This window comes from Scyliorhinus canicula, chromosome 6, assembly GCF_902713615.1.
Source record: "Scyliorhinus canicula chromosome 6, sScyCan1.1, whole genome shotgun sequence".
Classification (NCBI taxonomy): domain Eukaryota; kingdom Metazoa; phylum Chordata; class Chondrichthyes; order Carcharhiniformes; family Scyliorhinidae; genus Scyliorhinus; species Scyliorhinus canicula.
This window is the reverse complement of record NC_052151.1, coordinates 100,362,668-100,389,270: the sequence shown is the minus strand read 5'-3', so window position 1 is coordinate 100,389,270 and position 26,603 is coordinate 100,362,668. Positions and strand designations below refer to the sequence as shown.

At 43.2% G+C, this 26,603-nt stretch overlaps 1 protein-coding gene and 1 pseudogene across 1 annotated transcript; both read left to right on the top strand.

Annotated features, from left to right (window-relative positions):
• The first annotated feature begins 1,240 nt into the window (after positions 1 to 1,240).
• Positions 1,241 to 21,306, top strand: hddc2 (HD domain containing 2). The gene is made up of 6 exons (XM_038799740.1): positions 1,241 to 1,389; positions 10,556 to 10,677; positions 12,241 to 12,343; positions 15,192 to 15,260; positions 19,271 to 19,409; positions 19,946 to 21,306. The coding sequence occupies exons 1-6, from the start codon at positions 1,318 to 1,320 to the stop codon at positions 20,089 to 20,091; spliced, it is 651 nt and encodes a 216-aa protein (XP_038655668.1). The 5' UTR covers positions 1,241 to 1,317; the 3' UTR covers positions 20,092 to 21,306.
• Positions 21,307 to 21,429: 123 nt separating this feature from the next.
• LOC119967343 lies at positions 21,430 to 23,215 on the top strand (annotated as a pseudogene).
• The last annotated feature ends 3,388 nt before the right edge of the window (positions 23,216 to 26,603 follow it).

Below are 26,603 nucleotides of genomic sequence, written 5' to 3'. Positions count from 1 at the left end.
AGTCTTTCAGTTCAGTTCAGATTGGTTTGTGCTATCCAGTTTTGACGTGTGATCTCCAAGTACAGATATTCTCTGACTGAGGTTCAAGTTGCTACCTTTACACAGCCTGGGCTCAACAAGATAAGGAGATGGGCCATACTATAAGTGTCATGAACTGGTGAGTCTGACCACATCTTGTGGCATACAGTGTGGGATTTTAGTTCTAGTTACAGACGAATAGAAACAGGTTTATAGTATTAGTACCAGTTACAGGTAATAATAACAAAAATCTAATATTTATTAGTCACAAGTAAGCTTACATTAACACTGCAACAAAGGGGGCTCATATTTTGGACATATTTGAGGAAGAATTTCTACTCACAAAGAGTGGTCAATCTTTGAAATTCTTTTACCCCAGGAAGCTGTGGAGATCCAGCCGTTGAACATTTTCATATTTTTATTAAAAACAGTTAACCATTACATTTGTACAAGGCCAAACAGTACAAACACTAATTTTGCATTGCAGAAACAGGGTACCTCCCCTCTGTACCAATGTACAGGGCGGGGCGGATACTGATTATTAAAACAGTTCACAACATAGTTGTAGCCCTTGAACATTTTCAGTGTTGAGATCAATAGGTTTTTAATCAATTGGGGAATTAAGGGTTACAGAGAGACTTTAAAGTGGGCTCAATGAGTGTTAGATCAGCCATGATCTTATTCAATAGGGGAGCAGGCTCGAAGGGCTGAATGGCCTACCCCTGTTCCATTTCTTACGGAATCCTATTGCTCCCCACCTCCGGTATCCCCTTTGGCTTTTGTTGGCCATCCCGTTTGACCTGATTCTCTGAGCTGTATTCACAGAAGCTGTTTAAAAATACCCAATGCAAATAACGTGCAGCTGGTATTAACATACCTGTATTGACATGGGACGTATTTTTTTTTCTTTTTTTATAAATTTAGAGTACCCAATTTATTTCTCCCAATTAAGGGGCAATTTAGTGTGGCCAATCCACCTAACCTGCACATCTTTGGGTTGTGGGGGTGAAACCCACGCAAACACGGGGAGAATGTGCAAACTCCTCACAGTGACCCAGTTTGAACCTGGGACCAAGGCACCATGAGGCAGCAATGCTAACCACTGTGCCACCATGCTGCCCTGACATGGGATGTATTTGCTCATAATTTTTGGAACCAACATTTTCAATCTTCAATCAAGCCGTTTGGTTTTCTACCGCAGTTTGCATGATATCTGTCACCTGTTTAAACTCATCAAGTGAAACAAACTCAAACAGCCCCCCGCCCGCCTAGTGTGACGTCAGTTCCGTCTCAGAAGCGATGGCCGGTTGCACGGGGCTGGGAAATGTGAAGAACTTGCTTCAGTTCATGCACTGTATGGGACAGTTGAAGGTGAGAGGGGCTGGCGCCCTGCAACAAAAAAAAAAGCACAATGTACAAACGTGCATACCATTGGATTGTTTCCATTGCATGTTGCTCCGATTGCAGCGCACAGACGTAACCGGCAGGAACGTCTTGGAACACATAGTTTCCCTGGGCCACATAACGTTCCAAAAAGGAACTCTGCTTCATTGAGCTCGAGTTCCTGGCTGCTCGCTCTGTCATGTCATCACCACAGACCCTGTCCATCGCTGGCTTCCTTTCAATATAGACTTACAGTTTGATAGTAACTCGCCTCCTCAGGACGTCCCAAAGCCCCTAACAGACAATGGAAGCGCAGTCAACGTTAGACCAGAAGGCACAGGAGCAGAAATAGGCCATTCGGCCCATCTGGTCTGCTCCGCCATTCTCCCGTAAACGGCAATCTTGCTTTTATGATTTTGACTTGACTGATAAATAGTGGCCAGGACACCAGGGATACCTCCAATGTTCTTCATTGAAACAGTGCCATGGGACCTTTTACAAACACTGAAAGAACAGATGAGACCTTACTTTTATCTAACTGAAACATTAATTCAAGTGATTTGGAGAGTTACAGGTTGAATGGCCCTTTTCTGTACTAAATTTTCTAATTGTGTTTTGGTGTTGGTTCTCTGCAAGGTGCCAGCTTTGTCCCAGTGGTAGTTCCTTCACATGGTAGGTTCAAAGCCCTCATCCATAAATTTGACTTGCAAAATCCTACCAACTGTTCTGGCTTGAGACAATTCACACCTCTTTAACCTGTGATTATCCCTCTCCCTGGATCTGTAATGATTTGATTGTCTGCATTCCAAGCATTGTCCAGCATCTCTGACTTTGTCTATATAAATGTTTCTGGAGCATACCTTGCCATTCACCTGAGGAAGGAGCTGTGCTCCGAAAGCTCGTGTTTGAATCAAACCTGTTGGACTTTAACCTGGTGTTGTAAGACTTCTTACTGTGCTCACCCCAGTCCAACGCCGGCATTTCCACATCATAAATTTGAAGACAAAGAATTTTGGACTGAGATTCCAGTAGTACAGTACTGAGGGAATGTTGCACTGTTGGAAGTGCTGTCAGTAGGATTAGATGTTAAAGTGAGACCCCGTCCTTTCGGCTGGATCATGTGGCACTATTTGAAGAGCAGGAGATTTATCCCTGAACCACCAACTATTTAAAAAAAAAATCTAGCTATAGATTTCATTGCTGTTATGGGATTGCTGTTGAAGCAGAGATCACATCAAAATTAACAAAAGATTGGCTGCCACTTTTCCTCAGCAGCAACTACACTTAAAATAATCTTTATTAGTGTCACAAGTAGGCTTGCAACACTGCAGTGAGGTTACTGTGAAAATCCCCTAGTCGCCACACACTGGCACCTGTTCAGGTACACTTGGGGAGAATTCAGAATGTCCAATTCACCTAACAAGCATGTCTTTTGAGACTTGTGTGAGGAAACGAGAGCACCCGGAGGAAACCCACGCTGGGAACCGAACCCAGGTTCCTGGTGCTATGCTACTGTGCCGCCCATTACTTCAAATGTACTTCAATGGCTGTAAAGTGCATTGGAATATCCTAGAGCAATGAAAGATCCTATTTACATGGAAGCTGTCTTTACTTTGTTTACATGAGCTGTAGCCTTAATTGCATGTGCCTCCTTGTTATCATATCCCATTATCTCCCTTTCTTTCAACAACCTATCTCAACTATTGTTAATTTTGATGTGGTCTCTTCAAAAACACAGGATATGCATTCCACAGTCTCAACAATCAATGTAAAAATGCTTTTCCCTTTTTTTTGTTTCTAACTCTTTCATTTAATCTATGTTGCCTCATTTATGGTCCCTCCATCTCTGAAAATACTTTGTTAATCTGTATTTACTAAAAAAATTTAGTTCCTCTTTCAAATAACTTCATAAACGTCTCAGTTGTAATAAATTCAGTGTACGTGAATGAATTAATAAACATTAATTTTCCCTGATCTGTCCAGCTGGAGGCACTTCAAATGAGAGGAAATACTGCAGCAGTCTTTAATAAAAATAAACTATTACTTGGGGAACGACAGTAGTTTCCTTGATGCTGCTGTGATATACATCAAACGGTTGCTCTTTGCGTTCCTTGGGGAATTATAATAATGATGTTTTTATTTAATGCCAAGCCAGATTTTAAAACTTTATGTTTTGGCTCTTAAAATTTGATGAATATCGTTAAAATCATTTGCAATGCAGATTTCTGACTATGCAATTGTTATATACAACAAATCCATTGGTTGAACACTCTATACTCTTATCCATACTTGTTCCCATTTTGAAGTAGTTAGTCCTTTGACTAATGGATAATCTCACCAATGGTGCAATTATTAAACAGTGGATACTAGTTAATATTATTTGATATCAGGATTAATTTAATTAAAGGGATAAGATATGGCAACAGAATTTCAGGTTATGGTCTGCTCTGCTTGCTGCATGTGGGAGACCAGGAACGTTTCCAGTTCCCAGGAATGTGTACGGGAAGTGTCTCCAGCTGCAGCTCCTGGAAGCCCATGTTTCTAAGTTGGAGCAGCATTTGAGGACACAGTGGAGCATCCGTGAGGTGGAGAGGTGTCGTGGATAGCAATTACAGAGAGGTGGTCACACCACAGGTTCAGACTCCATAGGCAGGAAAGGAATGAGTCACCACCAGACACAGCTAGGCAGTGCAGGAATCCCCTGTGGCTTTTCCCTTGCAAAACAGATGTACAGTTTTGGATACTGTTGGAGGGATGACCACTTTTTTTTTGGGTGGAGGGGAGGAGGAGGGGGAGAGAGAGAGAGAGAGAGGATGAGGGGTCAGACAGAGGTCACAGTACACATTGGTACAAATGACATAGGTAAAAAGAGGGATGAGGTCCTGCAACGGGAATTTACGGAGTTAGGCAGAAGGTTAAGAATCGGGATTATTTCCTGTGCCACAGGCGAGTGACTAGATAAATAAGAGGATACGTCAGATAAATTTGTGGCTAGAGGGATGGTGCAGGAGGGAGAGCTTTGGATCATTGGGATCGCTTCTGGGGCAGATGAGACCTGTATAAGCATGGTGGGGTGCACCTGCCATGGAGGGGGACAAATACCCTAACAGGAAGGATTGTTCATGCTACTGGAAAGGGTTTAAACGCTTTGGAAGGGGGATGGAATCCACAGTAACGTACAGTGGGTGAGAAGATGGAGTAAAATATAGAGGATAAACCAGGCAAGCCCAGTGGGCAGAGCAGACAGGGGTATGATGAGGCACATGAAATTTAGAAAATGAAATGAAAATTGCTTTTGTCACAAGTAGGCTTCAAATAAAGTTACTGTGAAAAGCCCCTAGTCACCACATTCTGGCGCCTGTTCGGGGAGGCTGCTATGGGAATTGAACCGTGCTTCTGGTCTGCCTTAGTCTGCTTTCAAAGCCAGCGATTTAGTCCTGTGCTAAACCAGGAGGATTGGTAGGCTAAACAGCCTTTATTTCAATGCAAGGAGACTGATGGGTAAGACTGATGAACTCAGTGTTGATCAGCACATGGAATTGTGACATTGCATTCACAGGTACTTGGTTGAAAGAAGGGCTGGAAGAGCTGAATGTCCCAGGGTATAGAAGTTTCACATATGATAGAGGGGGAGGTATAAGGGGGAGGAATTGCATTATTAATTCGGGAGAACATCACGGTAGTGCTCAGTCTTATGTCTTAGTAGGTTCCTCAAATGAAGCAGTATGGGTAGAACCTAGTAACAAAAAGGGGACAATCACATTGCTGGGTGTGTGCTGTAGGCACCCAAACAGTCAGGGAGAGATAGAAGGGCAGGTATGTAGGCTAATCTCAGAGAATTGTAAGAAAAATCAGGTAAAAATTGTAGGGGATTTCAACTTCTCTACTATTAACTGGGATAGTCAAAGTGCGAAAGCCTTAGGGGGGACGGAATCCTTAAAATGCACCCAGGAGAGCTCTTTATACCAATACATAGAAAGTCCTACAAGGGAGGGGGTGGTGCTGGATCTAGTTTTAGGGAGTGAATCCTTTTTTAAAGAAATGTGCAGCACGGTAGCACAGTTGTTTCACAGTTCCAGGGTCCCAGGTTCAATTCCCGGCTTGGGTCACTGTCTGTGTGGCGTCTGCACGTTCTCCCCGTGTCTGCGTGGGTTTCCTCTGGGTGCTCAGGTTCCTCCCACAGTCCAAAGATGTGCAGGTTAGGTGGATTGGCCATGCTAAATTGCCCTTCGTGTCCAAAACGTTTAAGTGGGGGTTACAGGGATAGGGTGGATACGTGGGCTTGAGTAGGGTGCACTTTGTAAGGGCCGGTGCAGACTTGATGGGCCGAATGGCCACCTTCTGCACTGTAAATTCTATGATTTTATTCCAAAATTATTGAAACCGATACAAAACATAGATAATCCGTGAAACAAACTCCCCAATTCACAGCTTTACCATCTCTACAAATTTTCCCCCTTTTTCACCCCGTGCCCTCCACAGCTCTTCAAACGTAGCCACGAACAGTCCCCACCATCTTTCAAAGCCCTCCCTTGGAACCCCTCATTCATACTATATTTTTTCCAACCAGAGGAAATCAGATAGATCACCTCTCCAGGCCTCCACCCCCCGGTGGCGTTGCCGACCGCCATTGCAATAAAATTCTTCGCTGGACAAACAGAGAGGTGAAGGCCACAACATTGGTTAAAGGGGGGTCAGGACTGGCAGCTCAATGTTCCGGGGTAGAGATGCGATAAGAAAGATAGACCAGGAGATAGGAGGGGAGGGGGGGGGGGGGGGGGGAGTTGCTTTTTTGATGAGGGACAAGATCACGGCAGTACAGAGAGAGGATATATCCAAGGTTCGCCCACTGAGTCTATATGGGTTGAACTGATAAATAAGAAAGGTGAGATCACTTTTATGGGACTGTACTGTAGGCCCCCAAATAGTCGGTGGGAAATCGAGAAACAAATACAGGTATGTAAAGAGATTACAGGTGGCTGCCGGAAAAATAGGGTGGTAATAGTAGGGGACTTTAACTTTCCCAACATTAACTTGATGAGAAGTCTTACAACACCAGATTAAAGTCCAACAGGTTTGTTTCAGATCACTAGCTTTCGGAGCACTGCTCTTTCCTCAGGTGAATGAAGAGGTGGGTTCCAGAAACATATATATATATATATATAGACAAAGTCAAAGATGCAGTACAATGCTTTGAATGCAAGTCTTTGCAGTTAATTAAGTCTCCAGGTCTAGATGGAGCAACTGGAGAGAGGGGTACTGTGATTCTGGACCTGCTCCTTCTGGACCTGTAGACTTAATTAACTACAAAAGACTTGCATTCAAAGTATCGTATTGCATCTTTGACTTTATATTTATATATGTTTCTGGAACCCACCTGTTCATTTACCTGAGAAAGGAGCAGTGCTCCGAAAGCTAGTGATTTGAAACAAACCTGTTGGACTTTAACCTGGTGTAGTAAGACTTCTTACTGTGCTCACCCCCAGTCCAACGCTGGCATCTCCAACATTAACTTGGACAGCCATAGCACTAGAGGTTTGGATGGAGAGAAATGTGTCCAGTGTATCCAGGAAGAAATCCTCATTCAATATGTGGATGGCCTGACTAGAGAGGGGCAAAACTTTTTTTTGAATTTAGAGTAGACTATACGTCATCCAGGCCTGCCCTGCCACTGAATACGCCGCAAAACACATGGTTGCATAATTAATTAAGTCGGGGCCAGACGTCTTCCTGCCAGCCTCTGCCATGGGAAGCACTTCATGTTCCTACCCAACCACAGCACTTAGTCTCAGAATGGGAGGATTTTGCCCAGTGTTTTTGCATGTTGGTAAACTGCACGCCCAGCTACTGCTAACCAATATTTATGAAACAGGGTGGTATTGTCTTTGTTGAGTTCTAACCACTACTGAGCCATAATTATCCTGAAGACAAATAAGGTGAGGATGCCGCTTTTTCATAAAAACAGGCTCCTAAATAGCTAGAATGCAGTCAAATGTAGCAGTGATTGGTGTGTGAAGATAAAAACGGCTCTCGTCATTTGTGTACAAAATGACCAGTGGCAGCTGTGCTCGGAGGATTGTGTCTTTCCTGATGTTAGTGATGCCTATCTCAGACAGCCAGGGTTTTACAGAGGAGTCTTTTACAAGAATACTAGTTTTAAAACTAAAACTGAGACTTTACAATGGAAATTGTGAATAATTAATGTTCTTGCTAAGAAGTTATGTTATACTTCTGTAATTTTATGAAGTCTAACTTGCATTGAGGACCATAAACTTTTTTTTGAATTTAGAGTACCCAATTCATTAAAAAAAATGTAAATAATCTTTATTGTCACAACTAGGCTTACATTGCAATGAGGTTACTGTGAAAAGCCCCTAGTTGCCTCATTCCGGCACCTGTTCGGGTACACAGGTAGAATTCAGAATGTCCAAATTACCTAACAGCACGTCTTTTGGGAGGAAACTGGAGCACCCAGAGGAAACCCACACAGACACGGAGAACGTGCAGACTCTGCACAGACAGTGACCCAGCCAGGAATTGAACCTGGAACCCTGGAGCTTTGAATGCACAGTGCTAACCACTGTGCTGCTGTGCTACCAATTAAGGGGCAATTTAGTATAGCCAATCCACCTACCTACATCTTTTGGATTGTGGGGGGAAAACCCACGCACACACAGGGAGAATGTGCAAACCCAACATGGACAGTGACCCAAAGCTGGGATCGAACCTGGGACCTTGGCGTCGTGAGACAGCGGTGCTAACAACTGTGCCACCGTGCTGCCTGAGAGGAGGCAAAACTTGACCACCTCTTGGGGAATAAGGAAGGGGCGGGCAGGCGACGGAAGTGTTTGTGAGGGATAACCAGTGACCATAATTCCATTAGTTTGATGAGGGACAACATCACGGCAATACAGAGAGAGGATACATCCAAGGGTTCGACCACTGAGTCTATATGGGTAGAACTGAAAAATAAGAAGAGTGAGATCACTAGAGATTTGTAGATGAGACAAATATTGGTGAAGTGGTAAATAGTAAGGAGCAAGGCTTTAGGTTGGAGGGTGATATAGATGGGCAGAAGACCATGAAAAATGTGAGTTAAAGCATTTTAGGAGGACTAAAGCAAGGCAACATACAATGAATGGTCAGACCTGGGGAAGTACAGATGATCAAAGGGACTTTCATGTTCACAGATCTCTGAAGACAGCAGGGCAGGCAGATAAGGTGGTTAAGAAGGCTTATGGGATTCTTGCGTTTATTAACCAAGGCATTGAAAATAAGAGCAAGAAGGTTATGCTGGAGATATATAAAACACTGGTTAAGCCACAACTGCAGTTCTGTGTGCAGTTCTCGTCACCACACTATAGAAAGGAAATTATTACACTGGGGACGGTGCAGGGGAAATTTACCAGAATGTTGCTTAGGCAGGAGTGTTTCAGCTGTCAAGAGAGACTGGATAGGCTGGGGTTGTAGGCTGGGACTATACTCATTGGAATTAAGAAGAATGGGAGAAGGGAATCTGATAGAAACATAAAATCGTGAAGGGAATAGTTAAGATAGAACTAAGGAGCATTGCCTCAAAATAACGGGAAGCAGATTTAGGACTAGATTGAGGAGGACCTTCTTCACCCAAAGGATTGTGAATCTGTGGAATCCCTGCCCAGTGAAGCAGTTGAGGCTACCTCGTTGGATGTTTTTAAGGCAAAGATAGATAGATTTTTGAACAGTAAAGGAATTAAGGGATGTGGTGATCTGAGTGCACAAATAGATCAGCCATGATCTTACTGAATGGTGGAGCAGGCTTGAGGGGCCAGATGGCCTACGCTTGCTCCTAGTTTTAATGTTCTTCTGTTTTCCCTGGAGCAGAAAAGGCTGAGGGGGATCTGATTGAGATGTATAAATTATGAGGGGCATAAATAGGGTGGATAGGAAGGTATTTTTCTTTTTCGTGCAGGGGTCAATAACCAGGGGGTGTAGATTTATGGTAATAGGCAGGAGGTTTAGAGGAGATGTGAGGGAAAACCTTTTCACCCAGAGGGTGGTTGGAATCAGGAACTCACTGCTTTAAATGGTGATAGAGGCGGGAACTCTCACAACATTTAAAAAGTATTTCGATGAGTACTTGAAATGCCATAGCATACAAGACTATGGGCCAAGTACTGGAAAATGGGATTAGAATAGTTTGGTGTTTGATGGCCGGTGCGGATGGGATAGGCTAAGGGCCTCTTTCTGTGCTGTAGAACTCTAAGTCTGTATCTGCTTACAGTAACATACAACTGGCATCATCACTTGGGTCAAGCAAATCTCTATTTGCATGCTGGGAAATACACAATTATGTTTTAGAGCCATCCAAATACTAGTTATAATGGAATGTTAATTTAAAATATTCAAGGGAACAGTCAGATTTGTGGAACATTTTAAAAGGTTACATTTTTATCTGAAATTTTCAGGTGGTTTCAAAGTACACTGCAAAGATGAGGAGGTACGGGTGGTATGGAAATTTTGCTGAAGGCTGTACTAAATTGTTGATTATTGAGACTAGTAGGTTTAAATGTCATTCTAATTTCTGTTCATGGGTAACCGTTAATTGTAAATTAAAAACAACATATTGGTAGCAAGTTTCCGCAAGCACAGGAGGGGTTTTGGCATTCTTAACTGAAGATCAATGAAGAAAATCGCAGCCCCGCCATGAGAGTGAAATATACACTGTTGCCAGGATTTCTGTAGCTCCTCAGCGGAAGTTACAGTGGATGAACTGGTTTAGCAAACTGGGCTAAATCGCTGGCTTTGAAAGCAGACCCAGGCAGGCCAGCAGTACAGTTCAATTCCCGTACCGGCCTCCCCGAACAGGCGCCAGAATTTGGCGACTAGCGGCTTTTCACAGTAACTTCATTTGAAGCCTACTTGTGACAAGCGATTTTCATTTCATTTCATGAATGGGAACCCCTCCCCCCCTCCAGCGAAAACCTGGCAAAAGCTGGTCATTGGGGCTCTACCTATACACCTTTACAGAACTTTAAGGTGTTTACTGCAAGGAATCTCCCAGTATTACCCTTTGAGTAATATATATAGATGTCTTCAGAATGTGAATTAATATAATGTAATAAAGTGCATTAGGAGTCTTAAAGTGTATAATTGTCTGATTTTGTTTTTATAGAGAGTTCCACGAACAGGTTGGGTGTATAGAAATGTGGAAGGGCCAGAGAGCGTTTCTGATCACATGTACAGGATGGCTGTTATGGCACTGTTAACTGAAGATCAAAAACTCAACAAAGACAGGTCTAGTATATCAGAAACTTGTCCTCAATGTGTAATTTAATTAAACAGAATGAAATACCTGTACAAAGTTTTTTTAAAGTTTATTTGTTAGTTAATATTCTGCAGTTTTCCGTTTTTATCAAACCAGCAATGCTTAAACCATTTATTTATGCTTTACCTGGCATAAATAACAGCAAAATTAGATCAGTTTTTAAGACATTAAAAGATTTTTGAATTGAGATTAGAACATTGTATTTTCCATCTTTTCACGAACCATTCAGTCTTATGACAGTGGGTGCAATTCTCCCAGGCCTTTGCTGACAGGTTTGATGGTGGGCTTGGTGGAGAAAATGGTAGCAGGCCCAGAAATCACTTTCTTGTTGGTGTGAATTTACAGCGGAATGTTCTGCTGGTGCCTACCATGGTGGGTCGGAAAACGTGCCAGAGGCCAGCGTGAACCTCATTTGTATCCTGTTAATAGGTTGCAGATGAAGGCCCGACCCCACCCCAACCGCGCCTGACTCCATGATGCCAGATATAAAATATATTGGTGTGAAATGCATTTAGAACAATATGGCATGCTGCTTTCGGGACTCACCTGAACAATGCTGGGTCTACGTCCGGAGATCAGGATGGAGGCCAAAGGCAACCCTGGACCCTTGAACACCACAGCAGTGGGTCGGGGTGCATCTGCAGGTGGGCCTTCCAGATTTGGTGTCCTGGAGGGAGTCCATCTTCTAGTCTCAATTTTGTTCTTGTTCTTGGAAATGCATCTTTGGTCCACCTTTTGTTCTTCAATCTGTGATGTTGGGCACGGTTTCAATATGGCACCCAGGCACGACGGTAGACTATACGTCATCCAGGCCTGCCCTGCCACTGAATACGCCGCAAAACACATGGTTGCATAATTAATTAAGTCGGGGCCAGACGTCTTCCTGCCAGCCTCTGCCATGGGAAGCACTTCATGTTCCTACCCAACCACAGCACTTAGTCTCAGAATGGGAGGATTTTGCCCAGTGTTTTTGCATGTTGGTAAACTGCACGCCCAGCTACTGCTAACCAATATTTATGAAACAGGGTGGTATTGTCTTTGTTGAGTTCTAACCACTACTGAGCCATAATTATCCTGAAGACAAATAAGGTGAGGATGCCGCTTTTTCATAAAAACAGGCTCCTAAATAGCTAGAATGCAGTCAAATGTAGCAGTGATTGGTGTGTGAAGATAAAAACGGCTCTCGTCATTTGTGTACAAAATGACCAGTGGCAGCTGTGCTCGGAGGATTGTGTCTTTCCTGATGTTAGTGATGCCTATCTCAGACAGCCAGGGTTTTACAGAGGAGTCTTTTACAAGAATACTAGTTTAAAAACTAAAACTGAGACTTTACAATGGAAATTGTGAATAATTAATGTTCTTGCTAAGAAGTTATGTTATACTTCTGTAATTTTATGAAGTCTAACTTGCATTGAGGACCATAAAGAGGAATTTGTGAATATTTGCAGTTTGCTTGATGCTTTATTTAGGTGGCAAAGCGTTTCTTCTCTTCCTCTCTATTCTAATTAAGACAATATGCTTTTCCTTTGCAGATGCATAAAATTAGCGTTGGTTCACGATATGGCGGAATGCATTGTAGGTGATATAGCACCAGCAGACAAGATCAGTAAAGAGGAAAAGCACAGGCGAGAAGAAGTAGGTTCTGAGTTTCTCAGGTGGATTCCTTATTGTAGGGACCGCGTATTGAGTGTGGGTCTGGGAAGATTGCTGGGATCCAGGAGTACTGGTATACGGAAATCCTGGGTTGTGAGCGTACCGACCAGAAGAATAACCAAGCCTGATGGTGGTGGGAAGATAGTGTTGGAGCATGTAAACAGATGCAGAAAGTGGAAGCATGGAACAGGCTTGCTGGGCGTGGGAGTGCTGAGGTGGACCCGGGGGCTGGGAGCAAAACTGTTGGATGTTGCCTGAAAAAAATGCATCGAAGGAGATTTTCTCTGGTGAAATGTATGGGGAAACTATGTATCTCAGTTTGGAGTAGGGGGGGGGGGGGGTTTGCTAAAAATGAGAAAAGGTAACAGGAGCAAGCAGGGAAGATACAGGTTCTTGGGGCAAAGTATGTGGTGAATGAAGAATCAATTCCCTTCACGCCCCGGGGGTGGTGTGATTATGCCAGCAATGAAAACTATTCGCATATGAAATCGATTGAAGTTCAGTTTTTAAAATTGTCCAATAATTGTAACTGCCATCTGATGGTATGCCTTTACTGCGATAATATAGAATGTGGGAGCATGGAGCAGGCTTGATGAGTGGAGTGCTGTTGAGATAGACATTCGGGGTGGGAGGAAAGCTGTTGGATGTTGCCTAAACAAAACACATCCAAGGCGATTTTCTCTACCCTATCAAATGGTAATTTAAGTACCTCAGCCATCCAAGACTCAAACACCTGTATCTTTCCTGCTTGTTCCTGTTGTCTTTTGCCATTTTTAGTGCCCCACCCCCCCCACCCCAACTCCAAACTGAGCCACATAGCTTCCCCTCACAGGGACAGGGCAAGGGAGTGGGCCTAGGTAGGGTGATCTTGGTAGAGTTGGTGCCTTCTTCTGCACTGCAGGGATTCTATAGGACCTAATATTCACTACAAGCCCACGGACTTCCACATCTACCTTGTCTACATTTCCTTACAACATGCATCTTGTAAGGATACTAGCCATTCTCTCACTTTCTCCACCTTCCTTACATCTGTCTGACGATGCACTTTTCCATACTAGTACTTATAACTTGTCATCTCTTTTCCCTCAACCAAGGATTACTCTGCTCCCCTATCATGGTTGATAGAGCCCACCACCTTATTTCTGTTCTTACCCCACCTTCCTGAACTATTAACAGTTTCTGTTTGTCCCCCTCTTCCATCCCACCAGCCTCCATATCCCACAGATCGTCCTCTGCCATTTCCACTACCTCCAGTTCAATAATATCACCAAACATATTTTTCAGCTTTCCAAAGGCACTGTTCCCTCTGTAACACCCTGGTCCATTCAGCAGTAAACCCCAATGTCCCTTCCCTTTCCTATGACGCCTTTCCATGCAAACACAGCTAATGCACCATCTGCCCTTTTACCTCCTCTCTTAAAATCCAAGGCCCCAAACACTCCTTCCAAGTGAGACACTATACTACTTTCAATTTAATATACTGTATTTGCTGTTCACGATGGGGCATTCCTACATTGGGAACACCAATTGCAGACCAGGAGATTGCTTTGCGGAACACCTCTGTTCAGTTCCTGAGCACGACCCTGAGCCTCCTGATGCTTGTCGCTTTCATTCTTCATCTTGATCCCACAGTGACCGTTCTGTCCTTGGCCCGCTGTAGTGTTCTAATGAAACTCAACACTAGCACAAGGAACAGCACCTCGTATTTCAACGTTGCACTTTGCAGCCTTCTGAATTGAACATCGAGTTCAACATTTTAATCATAACCTCTGCCTCCTTTTTTTTGTTTGCTTTTTTCTTGTTTCTTAATTCCTTTACTTTGCGTTCAGACTACTGCTATCCTGCCATTCACACCTCGTCAAGACACATCTATAATTTCTTTACTTGTCCCATTGCCATTCCCTTTGGCTTTTAAATCAGAGAACCTTGTCATTTAATCTGTCCTGCCCTCCACCATATTACAGACCTTCCCTTTTATTCTTCTTTCTCCCTTTCCCTCTTTCGCTTGCTCAAAACCTAATGCATTTATAACTTTTCTCAGTTCTGAAGTCACGGACATGAAACATTAACTCTTGCTTCTGTCCAAAGATGCTGCTTGACCTGAATATTTCCAGTATTTTCTGCTTTTACTTCAAATTTCCAGTATCTGAAGTATTTTGTTTTTGTCCTATCAGCCTTCTCCGTGTGCCCCCAAACAATAGTAAAATATAAATGGGCATTGTTTAGTAAAGATGGAAGACAGAAAGGGAGAGCAGAGAAACAAACCAGTCACCAACAGGGTGAAAGAACACAACAGAGACCCACACAGATACAGCAGGCGAGAAAATGAAGAGAAATCGCCACCTGTAAACATAGTGCATTCTAAAACAAAAAGTGCTGGAGATTTGGAGGCATAGCGGTATTATCATTGGACCTGTCATCCAAAGGCCCATGACAGCTGGTGGAATTTGAATTCAATTAGTTAACCTGGAATATAAAGTTAGTCTCAGTAATTGCGACCATGACAACTATCATTGATTGTAGCAAAAGCCCACCTGGTTCACTAAAGTCCTTTCAGGAATGAAACCTGACATCCTTATTACTTGTGTCTCCAGACCCACAGCAATGTGGTTGACCCTTAACTGCCCTCGGGAATGGCCTAAAAAGCCACTGAGTTCAAGGGCAGTTAGGGATTGGCAACATATCACCCATATATCATGAAAGAATAATTTTTTAAAAACACCATTCCAAAAGGGAAAATGTCAACACTCTGCCTTGTGCTGAAGAACACAGTTTATTGTTTTCTTTGGCAAATGGACCCTGATTTTAAAAATGTTCTCCTTTCTTGCAGGAAGCTATGAAACATTTAATTGGACTGTTAAGTGATGATGTAGGCAAAGAGGTACTGGGGCTCTGGGAGGTGAGTAAAATAAAATAGTTTTTATAATTATGACTTTATAATGGGCGCAGTGAAGAAAATGGCTTCCTTTGGTATGATTTTCTTTTTAAATTAATCTTAGTAAATCTTATATATCCTATCAACCAGAGGGTGCCTTTAACCTGGCCCATATCAATGTAAATGCATCAAATGGAGATTCCTTGGGCCTGGAACTCTGGCTTACTGGAGTATTTCACACTTTAACACCATTTGTCTCTCATTTCTTAATGATCAGAGCTGGACCAGGTATTAAAGGTGCGGTTTGACTATAGCACTACAAAGTTGGATCATTGCCTCTTCTGATCTGTATTCTACTGTTTTGATTCTATAGTTAACATAGTTATATAGTTAGGGGCTAGTTTAGCTCACTCAGCTAAACTGCTGGCTTTTAAAGCAGACCAAGCAGGCCAGCAGCACGGTTCGATTCCCGTACCAGCCTCCCCGTACAGGTGCCGGAATGTGGCGACTAGGGGCTTTTCACAGCAACTTCATTGAAGCCTACTCGTGACAATAAGCGATTTTCATCTTTTTCAACAGGGATACTTATGAGGGGAGGCTGGGGGGTATGTGTGTGGTTACAGGCATGATGGGCAACAGTGTACAGAAGACCTTAAGAGTTGAAGGGACAAGAGAAACGGGCCCATAGATTTAGAGGACTGATTAATTAAGGATTTTCATTTAATGGGCTGGGGGTGTGTTAGAAGCGGGTTGGCGGTGAAGATGCAGAGGGGGATTATGTTGGAGGAAATGGAACTTTTAATGTCACCATTATGAGAACCAGGAGAGGTAGCTGAGCGATCAATAGTGAAGTGAGGAAGGGATAATTCGAGTAGGAGGTTATCTTGGGAGGAGGTGCATATTTGAAAGGATAAAGTGGGAAAGATGGGAGAGGCATTCAGGGATGGGTTAGTGGGGAGCTTGGGAATCAGGAGAGGAAAAAACTGGCAGGGACACTGCCAGATGATATTGATTTTAGAGTTGAGAAATCTCAATCTCCTGGAATTTAAGGTGGAGGATGCAATAGAAATGGATTTTGTAGTAGTGGATTGCGACTGAGATGGGATAATTAGGCCTGGGTACACGAACAGGTGCCGTACTATGGCGACTTGGGGCTTTTCACAGGAACTTAATTGCAGTGTTAATGTAAGCCTACTTGTGACAATAATAAAGATTATTTTTATTATTAGAATAGCTTAGGTGGGGCAGTAGTCAATGCCTCATATGGTCGCATGGGGAAACTTCAGTGAGGGAGAAATATTTGCCTTCCATAAGACAGTTTGCTGTCAGCAGTTAATTGTCATATATTATACTTGATGAGATCATAGATGGCAAAGGCTTTATTCATGAAGGACCAAATATTCTGACGGGTGAGATGGAGCGATGTTGGGATGTGAGAACTGCCAGCAGGGACAGAGGTGTGGTAAAGGTGTGTCTGATGACACTGAACTCACCTTGGAGCCCATAGGCTAGAGACTGAATCATCATTTTGCAGCTTGTACTGAACATAATTCTGCATCCCTTGAAAATAAACATGTTGGTTGGAAATGAGAACAGGATTTAAAAATATATATTTTTAAAAAGAGTACCCAATTCTTTTTTTTTTACAAATTAAGGTGCAATTTAGCATGGGTGCCGCCACCCCCTCTACTTCCACTGGCCTTGCAACTAACCCCCCCCCCCCATGTGGAGGAAGCCATGCTGGCGCCTACTGACATCTCGGCTGCTGGTGTGGAGGTGAGGGGGCACCTGCGTGGCCGGAAGGCTGAGAAGAAGCCCAACAGGGTGATTCATCAGCGGTTAGGTTTGGATCCTTCTGAACCTGACTGACCCAGTGCCCCTGGCTACTGACTCGGGTGCAGCCGTTACACCCCACCATCACTCAGCAACACCGTCATGCCCGGTGACATTTCGCCATCAGATGTCGGGCCCGACGACACTTCTGCGCAGGGCCCTGTGGGTGGCGGTAGTGAACCAGAGGGTGCTCTGTCCCAGCCACAAATTCTGGAGAGAAGCATTGAGGGACAAGGAGTCATCCTGGAGGAGCCTCTCGAGATGGAGGTCTCCCCAGTATGTCATCCTCTCCCTGCATCACTCCAGATTCATTCCCGTAGATGTCACGCCCAGTCCCCAAAAGAAGAGGCAGCGGGATAGTGAGCTGCCGCTGCCCCCCCCCCCCCCCCCGAACAGGGTGCTTCAGGGTTGGATGGGATCCTGGCAGGCCCGTTCCACCCAGTGCAATTTGGCACCCCGGACTTGTTCAATTTCTCAGGGGAGGGGAACAGCGATAACCCCCGCTTCCGAGGCTCTTAGCGGGTTATAGTTTGGAAGACCCTCTGCCCCAACCGCTGTCTCCGGGCACCTCTGCCACCATCCTGGACCTGTTTCCAGAGTTATTTTCAGGGTCTTTTGGTGACCAGGCCGTGGGGGTGGAGCAGGCATCTGGATGACCGCCTCCCACTGGCCCGGGTTCCCGAGATCCTGCCTGTCGATGATCCTGGTGGCGAGATCAAGGCAGGCCCTGGGTTGGTTGGTCGGTTTGTGTCTCCTGCTGAACTCAGTGTAGTGGAGGATTCAGGCACGTAGAGCGACTGTCCGAAGGCTGTCATCCGTCTAATGTCAGGAGCGGAGGTTCACTGCAATGGGGTGCAGGGCTCAATCGCCCCTCACCCCTTCTGGAGGACCCCCGGAATCTGGCATCTCATAATTGAAGGTTCTTTTGCTTTTCTGCCTCTGTAGATAGTTCAGGCAGTGTCCTATTGTGCCCCCCTTCCCTACCACACTCCTTTCCCCTCTCCCCCCACCACACACCCTTCCTTTCCCTTCTGTTGGTACAGAGGGGAGGGTATCTGGTTTCTCCAGCACAAAATTTAGTGCTTGTACCATTTGTTTTTGTTTTTTCTTGTACAATTATGTTGTGCACTGTTTTAATAATCAGAGTATCCTACCCACCCTCCCCGTACGTTGGTACTGAGTGTTTGTACCATTTGGCCTTGTATATATTTTTTTACTGTTTTAAATAAAGATACGGCCAATCCACCATACCTGCACATCTTTTTGGGTTCTGGGGGTGAAACCCACGCGAACATGGGAGAATGTGCAAACTCCACATGGATAGTGACCCAGGGCCGGGATTCGAATTCGGGTCCTCAGCGCCATAGACAGCAGAGCTAACCACTGCGACACGTGCCGCCCTTGATGAGGACAGCATTGATTGAGCTGGATGTGCTTCACCATTCAATAGCCTGTTGTTATTCACTACCTCCCACGTAATGATTGGACATTTAGGAAATAAATTGGAGTACTGCCAGTGTGTATGGAGAGAAAAAGGTCTGCCTATGAGAACACCTTTCAAGTTCAGTACATCTCAAAGCATTTCATAGCTGTTGGAAGTGTAGTCCCTGCCCTGATATAGGAAACTGGTGTCAAAATCTAAAATTGCAATGAGATAAATACCAGATCTGTTATTTGCAGGATAAAGATTGACCAATATATTGAAAAAACTCAATGCTTTTGGGATCTTTTACATCCACTTGAGGGCAGAAAGGATTTCAGTTTAAGGTCTCATCCAGAAAACAGTGCACCTGCCAGTTTATAACTCCCTCAGTTCTGCGCTGAAACGTCAGCCGAGATTGTGCTCAAGTCACGAGTGGGGCTTAAATCAAGGCTGATGTCATATGCCAGTACTGCTACTTAAAGGAATTAAGTTTAGGGCAAAGTAGAGAAAAAAAGGTGATGCCAAGATTGCTTAACCATTAGCAACAGATCCACAGAATTAAATGAACAGCAGTTAGTTGTTGTGATGAATTGTGGACTTGTACACAGCAATATATCCCAGATTTTGTGCTCATGCTCGTTATAAAATGACTTGTCACGTGAGACATTATGGAAAATTTCATCCATGGATATATGCCCTCTTACCTTTGCTATGCTATGCAATATTATCAGTCTGCAAGTAGGGGAAAGTATTTTTATTTGAATATAACTTTCTCTAGGAATATGAAAATCAGTCAAGTGCTGAAGCCAAATACGTGAAAGAACTGGATCGGTTTGAAATGATTATGCAAGCTTTTGAATATGAACAGCTGGAACAAAAGCCTGGTCGACTGCAGGAGTTTTACGATTCAACAAAAGGTTAATGTTATTCTTGTCCTATTTTAAGTGAGGCAATAAGTGAGTGATGCAACCCCTCATTATTTTTTAAAATATGATTACACAATATATTTTTAAGCCATATAGTTGTTCCCTATGTGGAAATGCAGACAGTTAATTGCACAATTTAATGGCACATATTTTCAAGTTATGGTTGAAAGCACTTAAGGTAGCTCAACCCATTCAAACATATTGTGAACTGAATGCCTGAACCTGTAGCCACTGAAGCATTGTTCTTCAAACCTGGAAGGAAAACTTAATTCTCATTCCCTACCTCGTCGAACACTTATTGAAGGCGAGTGTCTTCCCAGACTAATATTGTGACGTGTGCAAAGGAGGAACATTCACTGTACTATTCGTAAGTGAATACAGTTTTGGGTGATGTTCTGCTAAATAAATGGGATTATCATACCATATTCTAAGTCATGTTTAAAAGAAAATCATTATATAACTAGCTTGATAAGTCGTGTTTTTTTTTATTGTTGCTACTTGTATTAATATGACCTTGTATCTTACAGGAAAATTTCATCACCCTGAAATTCTTCAACTGGTAGCAACTTTAAATGCAGAAAGAAACTCCATACAAACAAAACCTAGCATCTCAGACACACCGTCTTCTCGGAAGACTGAGCCGAACATATTGCCTCAAAGCACAAAACTCTAGGACAGCATTATGGATTAAAAGATAAATGTGTTTTTTAAATTGTATCAATCTTCATTTTAAGCAAACGTTGTGACTTCCAGCATGTGGAGAATGTATTTCCTTAGACAAAAGTGAAAATTTTAAGTTTCAAGGCTACTTTTTCCAACCAAGAAAACGCTCAATCTCTTTACAGGTGAAATAGGCTGGTACGAGTACAGACCCTTCTTCATGTGGTCTAAATTGGATTTGGGCCTTGCTTGGAATATAGGAATGTAGGGGATTGAAAATTTGTGACTCTGACAAATTATTTGTAAAAAGAGGGATCTACCTGGTGGGCTGCAGTATGAGGCTCACAAAAATGTGTTTTTTGAATGGCTTCTACCTATTTGAACTTGAGAAATGGAGATGGGATCTGACAATGAGCATAAGTTTTCACTGGGGAAGCTAACATTTGAAAATTGCCCCAATAGCTGTTTTACCTAAACATAATGGTTGCTAGGAGAACATTAATGTCATTTAACAATTTAATAAACTATACATATAGAATACTTGAGTATTTACAGGGCTATGAACAACAAAACCGTAATTGTTTGAAGGTTTTCATGGTGAAAGCAGTAACTTTGAGCAAGACCTTTACGGTTCCACTGCTAAAATCTGCTCTGAAAGCAAGTTTGTTACCGTACAAGTTCTTTTAAAGAACTGGTTAGTGGGCAACATGGCGCAGTGGTCAGCACTGCTGCCTCACAGCACTGAGGTCCAAGGTTCGATCCCGACCCTGGGTCACTGTCTGTGTGGAGTTTGCACATTTTCCCTATGTTTGCAAGGGTTTCTCCCCCACAACTCAAAGATGTGCAGGCTAGATGGATTGGCCACGCTAAATTGCCCTTTAATTGCAAAAAATGAATTGGGTACTCTAAATCTATTTAAAAAGAACTGGTTAGTTAGTCTCTTTTGTTTTGGTCAGTGTACTCTGCCCATCGTCTGAAAGCTGACTTCAGTGGATAAGAGATGTGCAGGAAGATCTCACCCATATTCCAATCCTCCACTATATATAACTACCTCTTTCATTTATTTCAGTCATTCCTCTAGCCGCCAGAGTACGCTGCCCAAACTCCGCTGCCTTAACTTCTTTTAAGGGACCCTTAAGGTAACAACCAAAATTTTGAGCAATCTCTTTCTCAATGTTAAATATCAGACGGCTCTATAAACTGCTACAATAAAACCCTGTGAATTTCAGCTTCAATCATCTTGTTTTTCTTTTAAAAACTGACTGCTTCAGTTTAACTTACGTTTCTGATGGTGCTTAATAAAATGCAGCAGACTCTCAACTTGTATTGAAATAATGCAAGTCGTCAAAGTCCCAGAGGACCATAGGCTGCACTCTCCCTTTTTGAGAGAGGGCTGACTGGTGGTGATTTAGCCTGAGGGTCACTACACTTCAGCCAAGGGGCAAGGTTGAGAAAGCGGGTCCTTAAGAATAACCTCAGCTCGGGAATTGAACCCAAGCTGCTGGCATCACTCGCAAAACAGCTGTCCAGCCAACTGAACGAACGGCCCCCGCTTATAGAATGATTAGCTGATTACCAGTTCAATAGAAATAGGTGGTCAGGGGCTCAGTCACAGTCCCAGTAGTTTTAAGACAACTTTTACTTGCACCTTACCACAACTAACATGGAGTTGCTGAGCTAGGGACGGAAACATCAACTAGGTGGGGCTCCTACATCCAGACCACAATCTAATGAGTTTTGGAAATTGCACAAGGAATACTGTAATTGTCTAACAAGTATAAGATCAAACTCTGCTCTAAAGTAGTAGTGAAAGCTCCAGATGCCTATGGAACCACAGTGAATGGAAATAATTCAACCAGGTAAGTTGTACACATCCTTCCCTTATTTGCGTACACATCATTCCCTTATTTGCTGGCTTAATTCGGACCGACCCAAACAATTGCGTAGAGCTGCATTGTTCCAATTGCAAAACAAATAAGGTATAATATAGTGCATCAACATGTCCTCCAGATATTACAAAGTACCTCAGTGCCACTGGCCTTTGACGTGTAGTCACTTATTTTTATGGCAGCAAATTAATAGGACACAGCCCCACATAACCAGGTGAATTTAAAAGTTGGCTATCACATTGCAAACATTTTACACTTTCTATGGAAAAATGCTGCCTTTGTGAAAAGATCATTGGACCAACATTTCTGCACTCGCTCAGTGGCACTACATCCCACTTCAGACTTGAGCTCAAAAATTTAAGCTGATAATCCTGTACAGTATTGAAGGAATGCTGCACTGTTGAAGAAATTGACGTCCATATGACATCAAACCAAGGCCCTGTCTGCTCTTCCAGATGGATGTAAACAATCACATGACATTATTTTGAATAGTAGGGTAGTTCCCCTGGTGTCCTGACCAATATTTACCCTTTGACCAACATCACTAAACTAGGATGGCGATGCAAGCTACAAAATGGGAGAACATTTGTTTGCCTCCAGAAGTATATTGTATTTAAGAAACTTGCCGTGCAAAATAACTGCAAAAGAAATGTATGAAATATTTGGGGAAAATGGACCAATCAGGCAAATCAGAGTAGGAAACACATCAGAGACAAGAAGAACTGCATATGTAGTGCATGGAGATAATTTTGATGCCGAGAATGCTTGTTATCTGGATTCATTGTGTGGAACAGATACCTTGTAGTTTTATACTACAATGCAAACAAGGCTTTCCAAAAGATGGATATAAAGAAAAAGGAAGACGAACTCAAAATGCTCAAAGAAAAGCATGGAACCAATACTGAAACAGTAAATACTGTTGAAAGGGCTTTTGAATATTTCAAATAACTCAGCAATTTGGATAAATCTCACCAAGTTTAAGAAACCCATGTGTTTAGAATAATGGGTGGTTATTGTTTAAAATATTAGTGCCATTATTTTGGCTTCATCAACTTAGTTCAACCTCCAAAATGTCAAGTCTGTAGAACTGTGTTCTTGCTGATTTAAAATGTAACATAATTAATTTTAATAGAAATTAAATCAGACTGCAGAAGGGAAATAAATCACTTGGTTGCATGGTGTACCAAAAACAACCACCCTCTAAATGTCGGAAAGACCGAGGAACTTATCATCGACTTCAAGAAGCGTAGCACGACCCCCCCCCCACCTTGCATCAATGGCTCCGAAGTAGAGATGGCCGGCAGCTTGAAGTTCCTGGGGGTCACCATCACCAACAGTCTGTCCTGGTCCACTGCCGTTGATGCAACAGTCATGAAAGCCCAACAACGTCTCTACTTCCTACGGAAGCTAAAGAAATTCAGCATTCCTGCATCAACTCTCACAAATGTCGACAGATGTTCCATAGAGAGCATACTATCTGGCTGCATCACAGCTGGTATGGCAGCTGCTCGGTCCAAGATCGCAAGAAACTGCAGAGTGTGGTGAACTCAGCCCAATGCATCAGACAAACTTGCCACCCCCGCATTGATTCTGTCTACACCTCCCCCTGCCTCAGGAAAGCAGACAGCATTATCAGAGACCCCTCCCACCCAGGCATTGCCTTCTTCCAGACCCTGCCATCAGGCAGAAGGTACAGAAGTCTGAAGAACCGCACAACCAGACAGGAACAGCTTCCCCACATCTACAAGACTCCTCAATGACTCCCCCTCGGACTGGTCTGCTCCCTGTAAGAACACTATTCACGGTGCGCTATGCTCTCTTGCTCATGTATTTGCATTGTTTGGCCTCATGTTCCGCAGTGTAACCAATTGATGTTTGTCAATGCACCATTTGTCAATGTACCCTGTTGATTATTCTTTTTGTCTACCATGTATGTTCTATGTATGTTCCCTCAGCCGCAGAAAAATACTTTTCACTGTACTTCGGTACATGTGACAATAGATCAAATCAAATTATGGTTTTGCATTTGCAAATACTTTGAATGGGCTGTACAACAATTACCGTTTGGTAGTTCAAGTACTTTCTTTTCTTCACTGTCAAATGTGTGCACACTTGTATTCAAAAACTTGATGTACTTCAAACCGTAAAATGGTTTTACATTTGAAAAAAAAAATCACTAAACTAGGTTATCAGTCATGATCACATTGTTGTTTGTGGTACCATGCCATGGGCAAATTTGTGCCACATTTCCTACATTAAAATAGTAATTACACTTCAAACCTATTTCATTGGCTCAGATATTTTGGGGCATTCCTCAAGTCATGAATGATGCTATATAAATACATGTCTCTTTTTTAAAATAAATATTCGGTGACATGGTATGCCCTAGTCCTAGAGAATCTTGAACCAGTAACCTTTTGACTTGAGAGCTGAAAGTTAACACTGAACCATGTTAACATTGTGCAGTATATAATGGCTTATGAAATATACATGTAATAAATACATTTTCAGCAAGTGCATGAAGTCTATACTTCTGTAAATTCAACTGATCATTCTGTCTTTAACTTAATTTGAAATATATGTGTTTGTAGATAAAAGTAAGTACATTTTCACTGATACTATAAAGTAAGCTTTCTCGTCATTAAAATGACAGAATACAATATACAGAACTGTATATTTCAATGTGGTTACCACTTCATTGTCATATCACCGACAGCAAAATTTTGGCACAATGGTTTTCCTCCAGTGTTCATTTGCTGCAACCAGCCAGATTCAGGAAGAAAAAGACTATATGTGCAATCATACAGGCTTGTGCAGGTACCAGAAATATTTAATTGTACCTATTTGTTTCCGCGTTGACTTCAGACTTGAGGGGCCATCACAGATAGCGACAAACTGCTCCAGCTAAGATGAGCGTGAGGTCAGGTGTAAAGCCTGGATTTGGTATGTCTCTTGTGGGGACCATGAATTGGAATCAATTTGAATTGGATTTTGGAGCAGGCAAGGAGCTGGATTAGGGGTTTGCCCCGAGTTCTGGCTTTGTAACTCTGATAAACTAATAAAAAAATAAATAGGTAGCAGTAGGATAGCAGCAATGGTTTATCCCAGTCTTTACATCAGTCAAAATACAAATAGTTTCTGCTTGCTTACACAGAAACTCAAAACATCTGAGTTATCACAATTGAAAGACTTTTGGGAAGCTCAAAATTATAAATGTTTTCAGTAGTGAATGTAAACCTGATGTGCTTCTGTTAAAAGGTGTTTCTTTTGTCTTCTGAATGCTGTTTGGGAAGTTATTAAGGATTACTTAGTGTTGTATTCTTTGGGGGCTGTATTTGAATTAATGGTTGCTAAGATGTTCACTGCATGTTTTAAAAAGGTTAACTTGAGTTCATAGAATAAACATTGTTTTGCTTTTAAAAATACTTTTCCATTTCTGCTGTACCACACCTGTAAAGTGGGCCATGTGCTTCCCATACCACAATCTATTAAAAGTTGTGGGTCAGGTGAACTCCATGATACACTTTGGGGTTCTCTAAATCCTGGCCCATAAAATACTTAACTAACATAAGCAGGTGAATAGTTATTCAGTTTTGTTAACTAGTTAAATTCAAAAAGGTTTCATAGAAAATAGGTGTAGGCTATTTGGCCCTTTGAGCCTGCTGCACCAATCATCATGATCAAGGCTCATCATGCAACTCAATAACTTGTTCCTGCGCTCCCCCTCCCCACCCCCATTGCCAAAAATCCTTTGATCCATTTCACCCAAGAGCTACTTCTAACTCTTTGAAAACATACAGGGTGGGATTCTCCATTTCTAAGGCTAAGTGCTGGCACGAACGGAGAATCCGCAGGAGGTTCACGATAGGAAAGTCGGCGAGAACCCCTCACCGATTCCGGTGAGGGGCTAGCACTGGCGCCGCGTGAAACTCCCGTGGTTCGTGCCGGAAAGGGTTGGAGAATGGCCAGGACCCCCATGCGGTGGGCTGACACCTGCACCAGTCACGCCGTAAGACATGGCACTGCCCATGCGCTAACCCTAACCCGCCAACCACAACCCCACAGCCCACCTCCCAGCCCTAGCAGAAGCCTTTCCCAGCCAGCGGCACGGATCCCGACCAAGTGTGTCTGCACTGGACACGATCTGCAACTGGCACGCCGGGATCCCGCTGGGACCACACGTGGCCTACGCAGTCGGGAACTCGGCCCATCAGGGGTGGAGCATCACGGATGGGGCAGCAATGCCGTTGAAGTGGCACATGCCACGAAGATGCCGGTTAGGAAGGGAGGAGCATGGCAGACCGGCACTGGCCCCGATTCCAGCGTCAGAATCCATTCTCCACTCAATCGCCAGTCATGATTGCAGTGTCGGGCTACGGAGAATCCAGCCAATAATATTTTGGTCTCAACTGCTTTCTGCAGTAGAGAATTCCACAGGATCACTATTCTCTAGGTGATGGAATTTCTCCTTATCTCAGTCCTAAATGGTCTAGCCCATACCTTTAAACTGTGACCCCTAGTTCTGGACACCCCCACTATCATGAACATCGTTTCCCCCCATCTATCCTGTCTAGTCCTGTTAGAATCATAGAATTTACAGTGCAGAAGGTGGCCATTCAACCCCATCAGGTCTGCA

Bases quoted from the DNA above. Each gene is read 5' to 3' on its own strand.
- hddc2 (XM_038799740.1), top strand. From the start codon at position 1,318: ATGGCCGGTTGCACGGGGCTGGGAAATGTGAAGAACTTGCTTCAGTTC. The intron at 10,678-12,240 runs GTCTAGTATATC...TTTCCTTTGCAG, and splicing joins CAAAAACTCAACAAAGACAG to ATGCATAAAATTAGCGTTGG. The intron at 12,344-15,191 runs GTAGGTTCTGAG...CCTTTCTTGCAG, and splicing joins AAAAGCACAGGCGAGAAGAA to GAAGCTATGAAACATTTAAT.